This window comes from Engystomops pustulosus, chromosome 7 (genome assembly GCF_040894005.1).
Source record: "Engystomops pustulosus chromosome 7, aEngPut4.maternal, whole genome shotgun sequence".
Classification (NCBI taxonomy): Eukaryota; Metazoa; Chordata; class Amphibia; order Anura; family Leptodactylidae; genus Engystomops; species Engystomops pustulosus.
In genome coordinates, this window is record NC_092417.1 from 4963221 (window position 1) to 4983420 (window position 20200).

The 20200-nt window shown below is 41.3% G+C and overlaps 1 protein-coding gene across 1 annotated transcript in view; it reads right to left on the bottom strand.

Annotated features, from left to right (window-relative positions):
* Window positions 1-345: 345 nt before the first annotated feature.
* Window positions 346-20200, bottom strand: part of LOC140069146 (NACHT, LRR and PYD domains-containing protein 3-like) — a 109449-nt gene continuing 89594 nt past the window's right edge. The window contains exon 12 of the mRNA XM_072114517.1: window positions 346-641. Within this exon, the coding sequence (XP_071970618.1) occupies window positions 554-641 (88 nt within the window). The 3' untranslated portion in view covers window positions 346-553. The remainder of the gene's footprint in view (window positions 642-20200) is intronic.

Consider the following 20200-nt stretch of genomic DNA (forward strand, 5'->3'; position numbering starts at 1 on the left):
CTCACTGCGGACCAGGGGCGGAGGTAGTGCAGAGACGTGCAGAAGCTCGGGGAGGACCGCTAGCATTGTCAGCCGGGAGGGTAGAAGGACCAACAGACACGGAGTCCCTTCCAGCGGATCTGACAATGGTATGGGAATGTGTAGCCTTCCAATGCTGGGCACAGGGAGCCAGTGCTCCCAATGGGGGATAAACCTACAAATTACACATCACCTGCAGAATCCATAGTTGTGTCGCTATAGGGGCCATAGGTGACTGGGGGGGGAAGCGCTTATTATAGATCTGTGAACGAGTCTCCCACCCTCTCCTACAATAAAGCCCAAATGTTTTTTTTTCAGTTTACTTGGTTTTTATTAACAAAAGCAAAAACATTTTTTACAAAATTATGAAATCTTTGAAAAAATATCTAAAATCAAAAAATTTCAAACAGTGATGGAAACCATATTTCCAATCTCAGCAATGTCCCTGGGCCTGGTGATTCTGCTCTCCTGAGGACACATTGCCCATCATGTCCTGTTCTGCTCCGTACTGAGACGTATCCGGCTTCTGGTCCGTTCAGAAAACGATGGTCATATTGGGTTTACACGTTCTCAGCTTTCTTACTTCTTCCTTCTCTTCCTCAGAAAAGTGATAGGACTTCAGGCTAGAAGATGAAACAGAACCGAGTATTAATGGGCCGCGCATTGTAAAGACATGACCTTAGATTGGTTCCCTCCCTCTAACAGGTCATTTGGTAAAAAAAAACGAAATAACTTCTATTCTTCTAAATCTCCTGATGCTAGAAATGTAATACTGCGATAATACTCCGGAGCACCAGCGCAGGACTCGCCATGTGAGCTTACACAATTGTGATGCAGGGTTGGGGAATGGACTAGTAAACCTAAGATAGTGAGGCCTGGTGGGTGGGGGATGTGCGGCGTGACGTTAGACGCCGTGTCCAGAGCTCCTCCTCCTCTCCCGAGGCTCTCCATGGACCCAGCCGGTGATTGCTGACCCATCCGTCGTGCTGTGAGGTAGTATGACTGCCGGGGATACCTGGAAGACCCTCAGATAATAACCAAGGGCGCACCGCTCCTGCTCGCTGACACAAATAATAGGACCGTAACGGACCTGCTCAGGAGCGGACCGCGCGGCCCTCTGAACCGGAGACAAGGGGGATCCTGAGCAGTGCATGTGGAGGACGGATAACATCCTACAGCGCTACGGTGATGGCACAATGGAGAGAAGGGACGTCGTGGACCCATCCGCTGAGGCGTTCCATACCGTCTGATGCTCAGCTGTTATAGTGGGTCCCGGCGCGGTGCAGGGGTGCAGCTAGACTTCTCATTGTGGTAGAGAGCGCTGCATGACGCCCGCTTGATTTCTGGATGAGTCGAGCACTGCTTAGAATAAGCGGCCTACAATAGACGCCAACATGTTACTAATGTTACTAACCCTGCTGGACCCAGGCCATTAAATAACTAATAAAGTAACACACAAGGCAACTGCCCCAAATATTAATACTGGCAGGGTCGGACTGGGGGGCCTAGGGCCACCTACTGAAAATTGATATATTTAATGTCCAATTTTAGGCCTCATACATATGGACACAATAATACAATACATCTACATTGTCCACTGCACTATAGCAGTTAGTATTTTTTAATGCAAACATGGCATCTGGTAGAGAAAGCTTATATATGTAAAGAATTGTTCCATAGAAGAAACTATTTACCATATAGGGGAAAATTTTGCATCGGCAAACTTCATACCCACAGAACAGCAGCGTCAAACTGTGTTCATTTTACGTATATCGTCATTATGAAAGGAGTCCAATCCTTAGTCCTGGATTCATGGACTGACATGGACATGTCCTTCTAGCCTAAAGGTGCAGTCACACGTGGCGTTTTTAGGCCGTTTTTGGGCCGTTTTTAGTTAGTGCGTTTTCAGATCGTTAAAAGCGCATGCGTTTTTTACAGGTTTGACCAATTATCTTAATTCAAACTGGTCAAAAACACATGCGTTTTTAACGATCTGAAAACGCACTTAGTAAAAACGGCCCAAAAATGGCCTAAAAAGGCCATGTGTGTCTTCACCCTAAGGGTGCAGTCACACGTGGCGTTTAACGCATACGTTGCAACAGCTGAAGAGAGACTTGCCTAATTAAATTGATTTTAACATTTGCATTTACAAATTATAAATGTTAACCGGATTTTAAATATTGTGTGAACATATGTATTTGTTAACTTAGTGTTAACACATTTGTTAATTGTTGCTTTTTGTAAATGCAAATGTTAACACATTTAATTAGGTAAATGTCTCTGCAGCTGTTGCAGTGCATTTTGAAACTAATGAGTTAAATGTCATGTGTGACCGCACCATGAAGTTGGGGACCGTGACTTAAAGCAGTAATTTTCCAGTGACTGGGGGTCCATGTCCATCCTTAGCATTGTAAAAGTGGAATTCTGCCTTTTTTCCCCCTTTCCCCTTTAGTGGGAGTGGGGTTTATACACAGATTTAGGCTTCCCACGTACTACACATGCAGTTCTGAGGCTCCAAACAGTGGTCCCGCGGACCATTGTCTCAGGCTTGTTTGTCATCGGCATGTGAGCGCACAATTATAGACGGCCAGAACTGCAGACATGGGTATGGACCCGCTCTGTATTTTGCAGCCCGGGCAGTCGGGTCATATACAGGGCTGTGGTATTCATAGCCTTATGAGTTTGCCTATTGAAGTGAATGGGACGTGTGCTACCTGCTGATACAACGCTAGTGCTTGTCCCTATTTCATGAGTCCTAAACATTGTACGGATTGGTCCATTTCCCATAAACACATCACATAAATGGCAAATATTTTTCAGTTGAAAGCTGCGTTCACATACAATGTTTACAATGGGGCACAATGACTAAGGGCTTTGCGCCAGTTTTCTGTCTGACTTTGCACGTTCTTTCTAGTGTACGCGGCTTGTACCTGGATATAAGAAGTGTCCGCGCCACATTTGTGTCACATGCCACCCTTTTGTACTAGTCATCAAGTGACACAAATTAGGAGGTGCTTAGTCAGACCGTGCGCCCCATTTATCATGCAGAGTGCGACAGAAGTGTGTTGTACACCCCATGTTATAGGTGTACCAATAAAAGTGGTGTCCTCTGTTAGGCCAGTGCAGGGGGCGCCAGATTCATGTGTAGTGTAGTTTGAAACACAATACAACAACTATGTACAGCTGCATATTGCAGAATATTGTAGGAACAACAATATATATAAACAAATATAATCCTAAACATGTTAGGTATCGCTGCGTCCCAAAATATCCGATCAATACAGACGGTCCCCTACTTAAGAACACTCGACTTACAGACGACCCCTAGTTACAGACGGACCTCTGGATGTTAGTAATTTATTGTACAGTGCTTTAGTCCTAGGCTACAATAATCAGCTGTAACAGTTATCACAGGCGTCTGTAATGAAGCTTTATTGTTATTCCTGGTTCTTATGACAACCCAACATTTTTAAAATCCAATTGTCACAGAGACCAAAAAAGTTCTGGCTGGGATTACAATGATAAAATATACAGTTCCGACTTACATACAAATTCAACTTAAGAACAAACCTACAGACCCTATCTTGTATGTAACCCGGGGACTGCCTGTATATAATAACGGTTATTCCTGGCAGTGAACCACGCGACAGAAAATAACACTGAATGTATGAAAAGCCACTCTTTTTGCTATTTTGCAACAGACGAAAATTTTATAAAAAGTTTTACAGTCCCCAAATGGTAACATTGATACCGCCATCACGTGCTGCAAAAAGTAACAGCTACGTACAATGAATTATGAAAAAGTTATTAACGTCAGAAGATGGTGAAACAAAGAAAAATCTTTTGTACCAAAGGTTTTACCTTTTTTTAGATCTTTCAAAGCCCAATAGAACATATATGTAGCAACACAAATTAAGTGGAGGTGTAATTTGGAGCGCACAGTGAAAGCCCCCGGAGAGTAGCGCAAATGTTTTTTTACCGCCAATTTTACTGCATTTGGAATTTTTTCTGCTTCTCCGTACACGGTATGGAATATTAAATATCGTCACTAGGAAGTACAATTTGTTATGCAGAAAAAAATCCTCATACACTTAAAAAGAGTTATGGAGTTAAAAATGGAAACATTAAAAAGGCTCGGTTTTATTACAGGCTCCGCTTTACCATATTTACCATGTTAACCCTAACACACCTTTTTTATAGTTTGATGTACGGAGCTGGACATTGTCATTGCTATCAGTTTGTAAAATGTACAACCTTTTTATCACTTTTTATTGAAATATTTGTGTGTGTTGTAACCTGCGCTGCGGCCGCTCTGACAGGAGGTAAAAGTTGGTAAAAGTAAATCTACATCAATACAAAATGCAGTCCTTTGAAAACCCACAACATTCAGCAGCTCATTCAACTGCTGGGAGTTGTAGTCCTTCAGCTCACTGCAATTTTGTATGAATGTAGATTTACTTATCAGGGTGTACAGACTGTAGATATGTGTGTGAGTGTAATGCACTTTTACCTATTTTTCTCTTCAGGAATCTGTCACATAACGGCAGCTCCTCCTGCAGCCGCTCCTCCTGCAGCAGCTCCTCCTGCAGCAGCTCCTCCTGCAGCAGCTCCTCCGCTCTTCCACTTTATGGAGGGCAGTCTGATCCTTCAGCAGCTGCTCTTCCATTGGTGGCCCCTGCTGGCTGTCAGGAGCAGGAGGAGGGCCCACACTGACATTCAGTGGCCCATATCCTGCATGCAGGGAGACCTGTGGCCGGAGTTAGTGCTGTCAGCTCACCTCATGTGGCGGCAGCACAGTCCCACAGCAGGGCTGAGCGCTTCTGCGGGGAGAGCAGAGACCTGGTTCTGGGTGAGTGAATCTGTCTCTCGCTCCCCGGGCACGAAGTTCACCTCCCCCTCCTCCTCCAGGCTTCAATAAATGTGCCTGCTCGCTTGTGCTTCAAGCAATCTAGGAAGCAGGCACATATGGGCTTGTGCAGATGCCTGGCAGGAGGCACTGCATGTCACAGTCTAATCAGGAGGCGGAGCCAACAGGCGTCGGGGCCCACTGGGGATTTCACCGGCACCCTGGCGGGCCAGTCCGACTCTGAATACTGGTGGCGATGGGTAACATGTGGAAGCAGTTGTTAGGGGAAACTCACTAAATTCATTGGGGGTCATTTACTAAGGGGCCGAATCGCATTTTTCCGAGGGGTTATCCGAAAATTTCCGATTTGCGTTGATTTTCCCTGAATTGCCCCGGGTTTTTGGCGCACACGATCGGATTGTGGCGCATCGGCTCCGGCATGCACGCGACGGAAATGGGAGGCGTGGCCGCACGAAAACCCGACAGATTCGGTAAAAACGCCGCATTTTTTTTTAAAAAAGTGTCGCTTGACACACACTTACCTGCACCCGCCGTAGGACGGTGAACTTCAGTGCATTCCAATGAACTTCGGCGCAGCAGCACCACCTGGTGGACATCGGAGGAACTGCCTTAGTGAATCCCAGCAGAACCCGAATCCTCCGCAGAGAACGCACCGCTGGAATCGTGAATGGACCGAGTAAGTAAATCTGCCCCATTGTCTTTGTTTAATATAACGGACACTAACAACGCATCTACACCGTCTTAGAAACAGAAGTTTCAGTTTACTTACGAAAATTATTAACTTTCCTGGGCTGGAGGTAAATCACTAAGGTTTTTGTTTGCGCTTAATATTACGGACACTAACAGCGTATGTCTACCGCCTCAGAAACAGAATATAGAGGGTCTGTTTACCCGTAGAAATTCCTACCATTTCTGGGCTTGGTGTAAATCATGGATTTCTTCGCTTGTGCCTAATATAACGGACAATAACAGTGCACGTTTATTGCCGCAGAAATGGGATATAGAAGTGTCTGTTTACCTGTGAAAATTACTGAAACAGCAAAAAGATTTGTTTTCCGCTCACCGACAGATCGCTGCTCTAGGACCACGAGACCGAAACTGGAACAGAAGAAGATCGCCTTCCGCACCAGGTGTGGGTTAAGACATATTTTCTTTATTTAAATTTCCATGAAAAAATGATGCAAAAAGATTTTTATTGAAAGATTTTCTTAACAATAATGGGGGACATTTACTAATCGCATTTTCCGTCGCGTTACCCGAATATTTCCGATTTGTGCCGATTTTCCCTGAATTACCCCAGGCTTTTGACGCACGTGATTGGATTGTGGCGCATCGGCGCCGGCATGCATGCTACGGAAATCGGGGGGCGTGGCCGTAAGAAAACCAGACGGATTCGGAAAAACTGCCGCATTAAAAAAAAAAAGTGTTGCTTGACACGCACTTACCTGCACCAAGCGTAGGACGTGAACTTCAGTGCACTCCAACGGAATTCAGCGCAGCAGCGACGCCTGGTGGACATCGGGTGCACTACCTCAGTAGTGGATTGCGACAGGACCGGGTAAGTAAATCTGCCCCATTATGTTACATTGCAGTGCATCCTGAACAACACCGGGCTTTGGTGTAGTGAAGAAACCTACGCGTTTCAGGTGTATAAAACGCCCTTATTCATGGCTGATTTGTATGTGACCCCCACTACACCCCCTCCTAACGAGTGTGGGGAGAGGAAGAGGTGGAGCCACTGACCTAAAAACCATATCATAAAATACCAGATGTTAGAAAAAACACTACAATAATTACACCCATACGGTATATATTCTTACAAGAACATTAATATCATCATGAGGAAATATACATAGCAAAAAATATGTAAGGAACGCGGTTTCGTTTGTAACATATTGACCTATCAGGGAGCACGGTCCAAGAGGCGGGCTGCTGTGCATGCTCCAAACCGGAACAAGACCTGCAGACCCGTAAATCCTGGGCCGTGTTCACACCCAAAGGACAAAAAAGCATCAATCAGCAAGTAGCAAAAAAAAGAAGAAACCCAAACAGCGACCTGAGAAAGCGCTAAACGGAGAGGAGAATCACAAAGATTAATCACATCAAATGTTCACACGTAGATTCCAATGGATTGCTTTCATGTGTATACACATTCCTTAGTTATTTGTGTCAGAGGGACAGGCGTGCTCCTCACATATTTTTTGCTATATATATTTCCTCATGCTGATATTACACCTTAACCCCTTAACGCCAAAGCCACTTTTCACCTTCCGGACACGGCCCATTTTTTCCAATCTGCCCTGTGTCACTATAAATGGTTATAACTTTGGAAGCTTTAACATATCCAAGTGATTTTGAAATTGTTTTCTCGTGACCCCTTGTACTTCATGTTAGTTTAAAAATTTTGGTGTTATGTTTTGTATTTATTTATAAAAGAAAAACAGATACCGGTATTTGGTGAAAATTTTGAAAAAGTCTCGATTTTTTTAATTTAAAATTTCCTACTTTTTCCATACGTAGTCATAACAGCAAAAAAACTTGATAACCAACATTCACCGAATGTCTACTTTATGGGGCACATTTACTTACCCGGTCCAGTCGCGATCCAGCGGCGGGTTCTCCGACGCTGATTCGGGTTCTGCCGGGATTCACTAAGGTCCGTGCGCCGATATTCACCAGGTGTCGCTGCTGCGCCGAGGTCCGCTGGAGTTCACCTGCTTTTTTCTGGTGTATGTGAGTGCTTGATCTTGCGACACAAATGGCTTTTTAAATTCCGCGGTTTCTCCGAATCCTTCGGGTTGGCCGGTGTCCACGCCCCCGATTTCTGTCGCGCGAAAGTCGGCACGATTGCGCCAAAAATCGATCGCGTGCGCGGTAAGCGCTGCGGGGGGGGGGGGGTCCGATTTAGCGCACCAGAACCCTTGCACACTGCGGTCTTGTGTGAAAGGGGTTAATGGCCATGATCAGAGGAAACTGCGATCGCGGGTACTAGAGATGGGTGCCAGCTGTAACATACAGCTGGCACCCCATGCTCCTGAACGGAACCAGAAGCATGACATAATAATACTGCAAATTGCGGGAACGCACCTCCTGCCATGCAGTAATAATACATCAAATGTAAAGAAGGGGTTAAGATTCACACCTGATGTGGAACGCCATCTTCTTCTGTTCCTGTGAGAATTACTAACATTTCTTGTCTTTTCGTGCGGATTGATGAATCTACATTTACTTGTAAATCTGCTGTGTGTGTATGTTTACTGCCTGAGAAACCATCTACAAATGTGAAAATTACTAACACCCTTAGGGTGATGCAACACGTCACGTTTTGGTCCATTTTAAAGCATGCGTTTTCATGTCCGTTTAAAACCGTATGCGTTTAAATACTTTAAATCGGACCAAAAACGGAAGGTGTGGCATCACCCTCAGCCTCCGGCACTTTGGATGTTGAGTGTTTAGTTGTCTGAGATGCAGGTCTAATCTCTAGGCTGAAATCACGGCTATGTAACTCCTGTTCTATATAAGTGTCGCTAATATTGTATGGGGTTTTCTTGCCCCTGATGTAGATTATTGATCATATGAGCTACATTTATTACTGAAAATGATTAACAACACCTTGGCATTCACATTCAGTTTGATAAATCTGCCATATATAAACATTACTTCAATTAGATGTTATTAAAAAAAATGTTCCTGTGTGAAGATAATTTCTCATAAATGTAGTCATGTTGTCCCTTAGAAACGAGATAGCTTCCTCGGATACGGACACAACTGCTGGAGGGATTGCACAAAGAAACAAAAGGTTTTTGTATATGAAATGTCCGGGATTTACTACATGACCCACAGCCGTCCTGTGGTAATGATCGCTGAATCCAGGAGGTCAGACAAGACTCAATACTGCATGTCTAGCCACTGCTGCCAGAGTGTGACGTGGTCGTAACCGAGGAAGCCATCTCGTTTCTAAGGGACAGAATGACTACATGTATGAGAAATTATCTTCACACAGGAATATTTTTTTAATAACATCTAATTGAAGAAATGTTTATAAATGGAAGATTAGTGAAACTGAATGTGAGTGCCCAGGCGAGAATACCCCTTTAAGCACAAGAAGATAAGATGGAGAAAATGGATACGGCAAAAGAAAGTAACAAGAAACTCAGTAGAAAATCAGGCGTGACAGGATAGGCTAATCGGTATGGAAGATCGGCCCAGGAGATTGAATGTGTGATTAATAGGATTTCCAGAAGAGGTAGAAGGAAAAGATGCAACACGATTTATACACAAATGGTTCCGGGACGTGGCGGGCACACAGTGTTTATCTCCTGTTTTTTGTGTTGAACGCGCACACCGGGTACCAGGCCGTAGATCAATACCAGGGGATCGCCCCCGCTCAATAATATGCAAGATTTTATTATCTAAGTAATGAGACGGCTGATAAGGTCAGGAGAAAACGGGCAGGTATGGAGCCCCACGTGGTGTTCCATGCATATTCTATGGGTGTAAGTGTATATATATATATATACATACAAGAAGGTGGGATGTGAGTTGGATGCAGAGGGCACATATGTGTTTTTACATGTATACTTGTGTTTATGTATGTCCCTAGTAGTGTTCGGGAATCTTCTATCCTTTCTGTCCTCCAGGAAGGACGGCCCCATTGTCATGTGTGGGGATTTCAATTGCCTTCTGGACCCTGTACTGGAGAGGGTGAATATTAATAGGGTCCAGGGATTATGTCACAACAACAACACCCCCGTAGCAAAACTTTGTCATGAAATGTGTTGGGTGGATGGCGACACTGATATGGGGTTACAAGGAGATAGTCCTGTTCTTCACGCACCCATATAGCAATGGTTTAGTAAATAAAATGCATTATCTTAAGTGAAACAAGTGAAATATGTGTCCGCAAGTCAGTCAGACCCCTCTATGATGACAGTAGGGGTGAAATTTCAGGAAAAGGAGGATGGTTGGAGACGTCCTTTTAGACTCTATACACAAAAGTGGACCAGCACTGCCCCAAAGTAAACACTGATCAAAACATATGACCAAATAACCAAGAAAAAGAGAACAGAGGCATGCAAAATAGATCAACCAATCAATATCTTTATTAGTATTATATTAGTAGAAAAATGCACCACAAAAACAAGCTTAAAAACATTTAAAAATGGTGAACAAGGTCACAAATAAATACATACATCCTCGGGAAAGTGCTGAACACATGATAATGTAAACTATTCCCGGTACTTCAGCTCCCCCTGGTGGCCACAGTTGAATATTGCCATGTACAAGGTGATAATGCAAATGGTAGGCTAAACAGATCAAAGTAAATCTGTACAAATGCAAAGTAACAACGGGAGAAATGCCACAAAGTTACAGATCAGTGGCGCAGGGGGGCCCTTGATGGACGGGGAAAGTATACCTTTATTAAGTTGCTTCCTGCCTATGGCAGGAAGCCAAAACGGTGATTTAATGAACGGTAGAATTATACTGTATTAATGACATGCCTCCGGGCCCATCCCATTACCGCCCCTGACTGCAGGCCTCATATGAGGTAGGCAGAGAGATAGTGGGATGGGCCCGGGGGCACATCATTAGCAAAGTATAATTCCCTGCTTGTCCCTGTACCTCCCCTGATTGCTGCTTCAGAAGATCGGCCGGCCGGCCCCACCCACTTCACTTCCTGCGCGCGCCTCACGTGCTGCCTAGTCCGGTCCAGCCCGCGCGCCTCGCCCGCTGCTTAGTCTGACCCGGACGGCGCCTCACCCGCTGCCCTGTCTGGCCCAGCCCGCGCGCCTCGCCCGCTGCCTAGTCCGGCCAGGCCTGCGCCTCACCCGCTGCCCTGTCTGGCCCAGCCCGCGCCTCGTCCGCTGCCTAGTCCGGCCCGGCCCGTGCGCCTCGCAGTCCGGTCCGGCCTGCAAATGCATCACCTGGCTGCCTGCTCCGGCCCACGCGTCTGACAGTCCTGTCCATCCTACCGAGTGACATCTGAGCTGAAGATGGGTGAGTAAGCACATGTAATTGCATGCATATGTGTTTGTGTGGGTATATGCTGTACACCTGTGTATGTTGTGTAAATACTGGATGTGTGTGTATATATGTGTGTATGTTGTATATATACTGGATGTGTGTGTATATATGTGTGTATTTTGTGTATATACTGGATGTGTGTGTGTGTATATATATGTGTGTGTATGTTGTGTATATACTGGATGTGTGTGTGTGTGTGTATATATATGTGTGTGTATGTTGTGTATATACTGGATGTGTGTGTGTGTGTGTGTGTATGTATATGTGTGTGTATGTTGTGTATATACTGGATGTGTGTGTGTATATATATATGTGTGTATGTTGTGTGTGTATATACTGGATGTGTGTATGTGTGTGTATATATATATGTGTGTATGTTGTGTGTGTATATACTGGGTGTGTGTGTGTATATAGTGTATATATATATGTGTGTATGTTGTGTGTGTATATACTGGATGTGTGTGTGTGTATATATATATGTGTATGTTGTGTGTGTATATACTGGATGTGTGTATGTGTGTGTATATATATGTGTGTATGTTGTGTGTGTATATACTGGGTGTGTGTGTGTGTATATATATGTGTGTATGTTGTGTGTATATATATGTGTGTATGTTGTGTGTGTATAAACTGGGTGTGTGTGTGTATATTGTGTGTGTATATACTGGATGTGTGTGTGTGTATATATATATGTGTGTGTATGTTGTGTGTGTATATACTGGGTGTGTGTGTGTGTATATATATGTGTGTATGTTGTGTGTGTATATACTGGATGTGTGTGTATATATATGTGTGTATGTTGTGTGTGTATATATGTGTGTATGTTGTGTGTGTGTATATACTGGATGTGTGTGTATATATATGTGTGTATGTTGTGTGTGTATATATGTGTGTATGTTGTGTGTGTGTATATACTGGATGTGTGTGTGTATATACTGGATGTGTGTGTGTATATACTGGATGTGTGTGTGTATATATGCTGTATTTCTGTGTATATGCTGTATATACTAGATGCGTGTGTGCATGCTGTATATATGTGTATATGCTGTATGTGTGTGTATGCTGTATATAATGTATGTGTGTATTAATGCATGAATGCGTAGACAGGTCTATGAGTGTAAAAATGATTGATTGTATAAATGTAGGGGAAGGGGGCCCCATTCAACGGTCTGCTATGGGGCCCAGCCTCTGCTAGTGATGCCCCTGTTACAGATGAACAAGCGGTGAAAAGATAAGCCAAGACCATACACAAATAAAGAATTACCTATATACCTAATGCTCAGGCCATGAAAGCGGGGTGCCGGGGATAGATGCCCCACGTGTATCGCTACCTCGGGGTAGCTTCCTCAGGTCTGATTAATCATGGCAATATTGATTTTACAAATCATTAATTAGTCAGGTCTGAGGAAGGCATCCCGCTTTCATGGCCTGAGCATTAGGTATACAATTCTTTATTTGTGTATGGTCTTGGCTTATCTTTTCACCGCTTGTTCATCTGTAACTTTGTGGCATTTCTCCCGTTGTTACTTTGATCTGTTTAGCCTACCATTTGCATTATCACCTTGTACATGGCAATATTCAACTGTGGCCACCAGGGGGTGCTGGAGTACCGGGAATAGTGCACATTATCATGTGTTCAGCACTTTCCCGAGGAAGTATGCATTTATTTGTGACCTTGTTCACCATTTTTTAACCCCTTAACGCTCTGCGGCGCAGAGGTATAAGGGATGTATGAAGAGGGCTCACGGGCTGAGTCCTCTTCATACAGAGGTGGGGGTTTTTGCATTTTGCAGCAAACCCCCACCGCTAATAATCGCGGTCGGTGCTTGCACCGATCGCGGCTATTAACCCTCTCAACGCGCGCCATCTTTTTTCCGATCGCCGCGCCCCCAAACGTCAACGGGGGCAGCGATCGGTTACCATGGTAGCCTCGGGTCTTCTTTTGACACGAGGCTACATGGCTTATGCAGGTTCGTTACAATGAGCCAGTGGCTCATTGTAATGTATGACCTGCAAAAATGCCATATACTGCGATACAGAAGTATTATACAGAAGTATTGCAGTATATGGTAGGAACAATCTGACCATCTAGGGTTAATGTACCCTAGATGGTCTAAAAAATAGTGAAAAAAAAAAGAAAAAAAAAGTTTAAAAAATAAAAAAAATTAATAAAATATTAAAAGTTCAAATCACCCCCTTTCCCTAGAACGGATATAAAACATAATAAACAGTAAAAATCACAGACATATTAGGTATTGCCGCGTCCCAAAATGCCCGATCTATCAAAATATAAAAACGGTTACGGCCGGCGGTGACCTCCGAGGCGGGAAATGGCGCCCAAATGTCCGAAATGCGACTTTTACACCTTTTTACATAACATAAAAAATTTAATAAAAAATGATCAAAATGTCGCACAGACCTCAAAATGGTAGCAATGAAAACGTCGCCTCATTTCGCAAAAAATGACACCTCACACATCTCCGTGCGCCAAAGTATGAAAAAGTTATTAGCGTCAGAAGATGGCAAAAAATTTTTTTGTACATATTCGTTTTTAATTTTTTGAAAATGTAATAAAACACAATAAAACCTATAAATCCGGTATCACCGCGATCGCACCGAACCAAAGAATAAAGCTGACGTGTTATTTGGAGCGAAGAGTGAAAGTCGTAAAAACTGAGCCCACAAGAACGTGACTTTTTTTTTTCAATTTTTCCACATTTGGCATTTTTTTTCAGCTTTGCAGTACACGGCATGTTAAAATAAATAACATTACGGGAAAGTAAAATTTGTTACGCACAAAATAAGCCCTCACACAGGTCTGTACACGGAAAAATGAAAAAGTTATGGATTTTTGAAGTTGGAGAGCGAGAAATGAGCCGGAAAACCCTGCGTCCTTAAGGGGTTAATGTTTTTAAGCTTGTTTTTGTGGTGCATTTTTCTACTAATAAAGATATTGATTGGTTGATCTATTTTGCATGCCTCTGTTCTCTTTTTCTTGGTTATTTTTTCTTTTTAGACTCAACCCACATTGTCCATTAATACATTGAAAGAGAACATATTTAAGAAAGAGCTGGTGGAGTTTTGGAAACGTGACCTTAATTTGACAGACATTGGGAATGTTTGGGATGCAGTAAAGGGACATATAGGACATATAGGTGGTGGCTTAGCGAAATACATAATATGAAAACAATCTTTAAGAAAAAGGAGGAGGGGTTGAGGATGGATATTCAACAGATACATATTAACCCCTTAACGCCGCAGCCCTTTTTCAGTTTTGCATTTTCATTTTTCACCCCCCACCTTCAAAAATCTATAATCATACAGATTGTGTCTTTACTGTCACATGTATGTTTCCCTATAATGTTTATTTCGGTGCCAAAAATTACCGTTTTGCACCGAATTGCCCGGGTTTTTAGCGCACGCGATTGGATTGTGGTGCATCGGCGTCGGCATGCACGCAATGGAAATTGGGGGCGGGGGCGACGGATTCGTAAAAACCGCAGAATTTTTTTTAAAAAGTGTCGCTTGACATGCCCTTACCTGCACCCAGGGTAGGATGGTGAACTCCAGTGAATTCCGACGGACTTCAGCGCAGCAGCGACACCTGGTGGATGTCAGAGGAACTACCTTAGTGAATCGCTGGAAGACCCGAATCCTCGACGGAGGACGCACCGCTGGATCGTGGATGGACCGGGTAAGTAAATCTGCCCCACTATGTCCTGATTGCAAGAATTGTTGTCTGGATATTTTTTTTTGCTCTTACTAAAGGGTTAACTATAGATTTACCCTTTTTATAAATGCACCGTGGAGGTTCTATAGAAAGTCTACCAATAAATAAATGATAAATGATTTTTCTTTTGTTTGTTTAGGTTTGGTAATTCTTAGTTTTTTACAGTCTAATTTACCGATTTTGTCTGCAGTTTTAACCCCTTAAGGACTCAGGTTTTTTTCGCTCATTTCTCGCTCTCTAAACTTCACAAATCCATAACTTTTTCATTTTTCCGTGTACAGACCTGTGTGAGGCTTATTTTGTGCTTAACAAATTTTACTTTCCCGTAATGTTATTTATTTTAACATGCCCTGTACTGCAAAGCTGAAAAAAAATTCCAAATGTGGAAAAATTGAAAAAAAAAAACGCACATGCGTCACGTTCTTGTGGGCTCAGTTTTTACGACTTTGACTCTGCACTCTGTATAACACGCCTACTTTATTCTTTGGTTCGCGGTGCGGTGATACCACATTTATAGGTTTTATTGTGTTTTAATACATTTTAAAAAATTAAACAAATGTGTACAAAAAAGAAAAAAAAATTTTGCCATCTTCTGACGCTAATAACTTTTGCGCACGGAGCTGGGGGAGGGGACATTTTTGGCGAAATGAGGCGACATTTTCATTGCTACCATTCTGAGGTCTGTGCGACATTTTGATCATTTTTTATTTCATTTTTTATGTTATGTAAAAAGGTGTAAAAGTCGCATTTCGGACATTTGGGCGCCATTTCCCGCCTCGGAGGTCACCGCCGCCTGTAACCGTTTTTATATTTTGATAGATCGGGCATTTTGGGACGCGTAGATACCAATGTGTCTGTGATTTTTACTGTTTGTTATGTTTTATATCCGTTCTAGGGAAAGGGGGGTGATTTGAATTTTTAATATTTTATTAAATTTTTTTATTTTTTAAACTTTTTTTTTCTTTTTTTTCCCACTATTTCTTAGACCCTCTAGGGTACATTAACCCTAGATGGTTAGATCGCTCCTGACCATTAACCCTGATGGTCAGATCGCATTTTTGCAGCTCGTTCATTACAATGAGCCACTGGCTCATTGTAACGAATCTGCAGAAGCCATGTAGCCTCGTGTCAAAAGAAGACCCGAGGCTACCATGGCAACCGATCGCCGCTCCCCGATGACGTTCGTGGGACCAATGACCGGAATAAAGATGGCGGCGCCCCAGGGCGCCGGCGGCAAGTGACAGGTTAATAGACAGGTTATTAGCGGTGGGGGTTTACTGCGATATGCAACAAGCCGCACCCTTGTATGGAGAGGATTCAGCCCGGGAGCGCTCTTCATACATTCCCTGCACCTCTGCGCCGTAGAGCTATGGCGCAGAGCGTTAAGGGGTTAATTAAATTTTTGCGATTGTGCCCTTTTTCCTCAATTTTTATTGATTTTTGTCTATTATATTTTCTATTTGTGTCACAGATGCATCTAATGCGCATTAATTGTCCCTCTGGGATAGCACTGGATATTTTTGGGCTATGATAGCTATTTCTTTTTAACACATTGTTTCTGTCTATTGTTTTAGTAAAAAGCGAGGTGGTAACATTATTCAAATCAGTTCGTTGTACCGGAACATCCAAATAATGTATTTCATCGGCTTCAACTGTAAATTCAATTAGTTTGTGTTGTGCATTCAAGAAAGAAAACCCATTCTATGAATTCTATATCTGTATGATTACATGCCCTTGTGGTAAAGCATATACAGGCAGTCCCCGGGTTACATACAAGATAGGGACTGTAGGTTTGTTCTTAAGTTGAATTTGTATGTAAGTCGAAACTGTATATTTTATCACTGTAGTTCCCGACAATTTTTTTTTTGTCCCAGTGACAATTGGAGTTTCAAATTTTTTTGCTGTAATAGGACCAAGAATTATCAATAAAGCTTCATTGCAGACAATTTTAAGCTGATTATTGCAATCTGGGACTATTTTAAAGCATCCAGAGAGCTTCACCAGAGGTCACAGTGGGCAGAGGGGTCCGTCTGGAACTATGGGTTGTCTGTAAGTAGGGGACCGCCTGTACAGGGAAAACCTCAGGACATGTGAAAATACGGCTAAACGAACATAGATCAGCTATTAAAAATGATGAAAAAATATTACTACACAAACCAAAGAGAATAAAGAAGAAAATAAACCTGGGGAAACCTCATTAGACATTTCTCTGATCATAGACATAAAGGGGGTCATTTACTAAGGGCCCGATTCGCGTTTTCCTGACGTGTTACCCGAATATTTCCGATTTGCGCCGATTGTACCTGAATTGCCCCGGGATTTTGGCGCGACGGAAATCAGGGGGCGTGGCCGAGCAAAAACCCGGCGGATTCGGAAAAAACGCCGCATTTAAAAACGGAAAATGTGTCGCTTGGCACGCGCTTACCTTCACTTGGTCCGGCCCGGTGAATTTCCGGGCATCCGGATGCTCTTCAGCGCAGCAGCGCCACCTGGTGGACGGCGGAGGAACTACCTTGATGAATCCCGGCCGGACCCGAATCCACACCAGAGAACGCGCCACTGGATCGCGAACGGGCGGGGTAAGTAAATCTGCTCCAGTATATCAGAACTTCGATGGTTAATCCCAGAAGAGGAAGAATCAAGTGATAAAGAAGACTTTAAAAACCGGCTACTGCCACGAGAGACCCACCGGATCTACAAACCTGAAACCTCACACCAAAAGGGATAAACACAGAGTGCAGTTTCCATGTATTTTTGTAGATAGTAAGTCACTGCATTAGTAGCCATTTTTGTATATTTCCATGTTATATACTTTTTCTTTTAGTTAATAAATATAATATACACTAACCCCTATTATATATGTATGTGTAACTGTAAGGTAATCCCTATTATATATGTATGTGTAACTGTAAGGTAATCCTATTATATATGTATGTGTAACTGTAAGGTGATCCCTATTATATATGTATGTGTAACTGTAAGGTAATCCCTATTATATATGTATGTGTAACTGTAAGGTAATCCTATTATATATGTATGTGTAACTGTAAGGTAATCCTATTATATATGTATGTGTAACTGTAAGGTAACCCCTATTATATATGTATGTGTAACTGTAAGGTAATCCCTATTATATATGTATGTGTAACTGTAAGGTAATCCCTATTATATATGTATGTGTAACTGTAAGGTAATCCCTATTATATATGTATGTGTAACTGTAAGGTAACCCCTATTATATATGTATGTGTAACTGTAAGGTAATCCCTATTATATATGTATGTGTAACTGTAAGGTAATCCTATTATATATGTATGTGTAACTGTAGGGTAATCCCTATTATATATGTATGTGTAACTGTAAGGTAATCCCTATTATATATGTATGTGTAACTGTAAGGTAATCCCTATTATATATGTATGTGTAACTGTAAGGTAATCCCTATTATATATGTATGTGTAACTGTAAGGTAATCCTATTATATATGTATGTGTAACTGTAAGGTAATCCCTATTATATATGTATGTGTAACTGTAAGGTAATCCTATTATATATGTATGTGTAACTGTAAGGTAATCCCTATTATATATGTATGTGTAACTGTAAGGTAATCCTATTATATATGTATGTGTAACTGTAAGGTAATCCCTATTATATATGTATGTGTAACTGTAAGGTAATCCCTATTATATATGTATGTGTAACTGTAAGGTAACCCCTATTATATATGTATGTGTAACTGTAAGGTGACCCTATTATATATGTATGTGTAACTGTAAGGTAACCCCTATTATATATGTATGTGTAACTGTAAGGTAATCCTATCATATATGTATGTGTAACTGTAAGGTAATCCCTATTATATATGTATGTGTAACTGTAAGGTAATCCCTATTATATATGTATGTGTAACTGTAAGGTAACCCCTATTATATATGTATGTGTAACTGTAAGGTGACCCTATTATATATGTATGTGTAACTGTAAGGTAATCCCTATTATATATGTATGTGTAACTGTAAGGTAATCCTATCATATATGTATGTGTAACTGTAAGGTAACCCCTATTATATATGTATGTGTAACTGTAAGGTGATCCCTATTATATATGTATGTGTAACTGTAAGGTAACCCCTATTATATATGTATGTGTAACTGTAAGGTAATCCTATTATATATGTATGTGTAACTGTAAGGTAATCCCTATTATATATGTATGTGTAACTGTAAGGTAATCCCTATTATATATGTATGTGTAACTGTAAGGTAATCCCTATTATATATGTATGTGTAACTGTAAGGTAATCCTATTATATATGTATGTGTAACTGTAAGGTAATCCCTATTATATATGTATGTGTAACTGTAAGGTAATCCTATTATATATGTATGTGTAACTGTAAGGTAATCCCTATTATATATGTATGTGTAACTGTAAGGTAATCCCTATTATATATGTATGTGTAACTGTAAGGTAATCCCTATTATATATGTATGTGTAACTGTAAGGTAATCCTATTATATATGTATGTGTAACTGTAAGGTAATCCTATTATATATGTATGTGTAACTGTAAGGTAATCCTATTATATATGTATGTGTAACTGTAAGGTAATCCCTATTATATATGTATGTGTAACTGTAAGGTAATCCTATTATATATGTATGTGTAACTGTAAGGTAATCCCTATTATATATGTATGTGTAACTGTAAGGTAATCCTATTATATATGTATGTGTAACTGTAAGGTAATCCCTATTATATATGTATGTGTAACTGTAAGGTGATCCCTATTATATATGTATGTGTAACTGTAAGGTAATCCCTATTATATATGTATGTGTAACTGTAAGGTAATCCCTATTATATATGTATGTGTAACTGTAAGGTAATCCTATTATATATGTATGTGTAACTGTAAGGTAATCCCTATTATATATATATGTGTAACTGTAAGGTAATCCCTATTATATATGTATGTGTAACTGTAAGGTAATCCTATTATATATGTATGTGTAACTGTAAGGTAATCCCTATATTATATATGTATGTGTAACTGTAAGGTAATCCTATTATATATGTATGTGTAACTGTAAGGTAATCCCTATTATATATGTATGTGTAACTGTAAGGTGATCCCTATTATATATGTATGTGTAACTGTAAGGTAATCCCTATTATATATGTATGTGTAACTGTAAGGTAATCCCTATTATATATGTATGTGTAACTGTAAGGTAATCCCTATTATGTATGTATGTGTAACTGTAAGGTGATCCCTATTATATATGTATGTGTAACTGTAAGGTGATCCCTATTATATATGTATGTGTAACTGTAAGGTAATCCCTATTATATATGTATGTGTAACTGTAAGGTAACCCCTATTATATATGTATGTGTAACTGTAAGGTAATCCTATTATATATGTATGTGTAACTGTAAGGTAATCCCTATTATATATGTATGTGTAACTGTAAGGTAATCCCTATTATATATGTATGTGTAACTGTAAGGTAATCCCTATTATATATGTATGTGTAACTGTAAGGTGATCCTA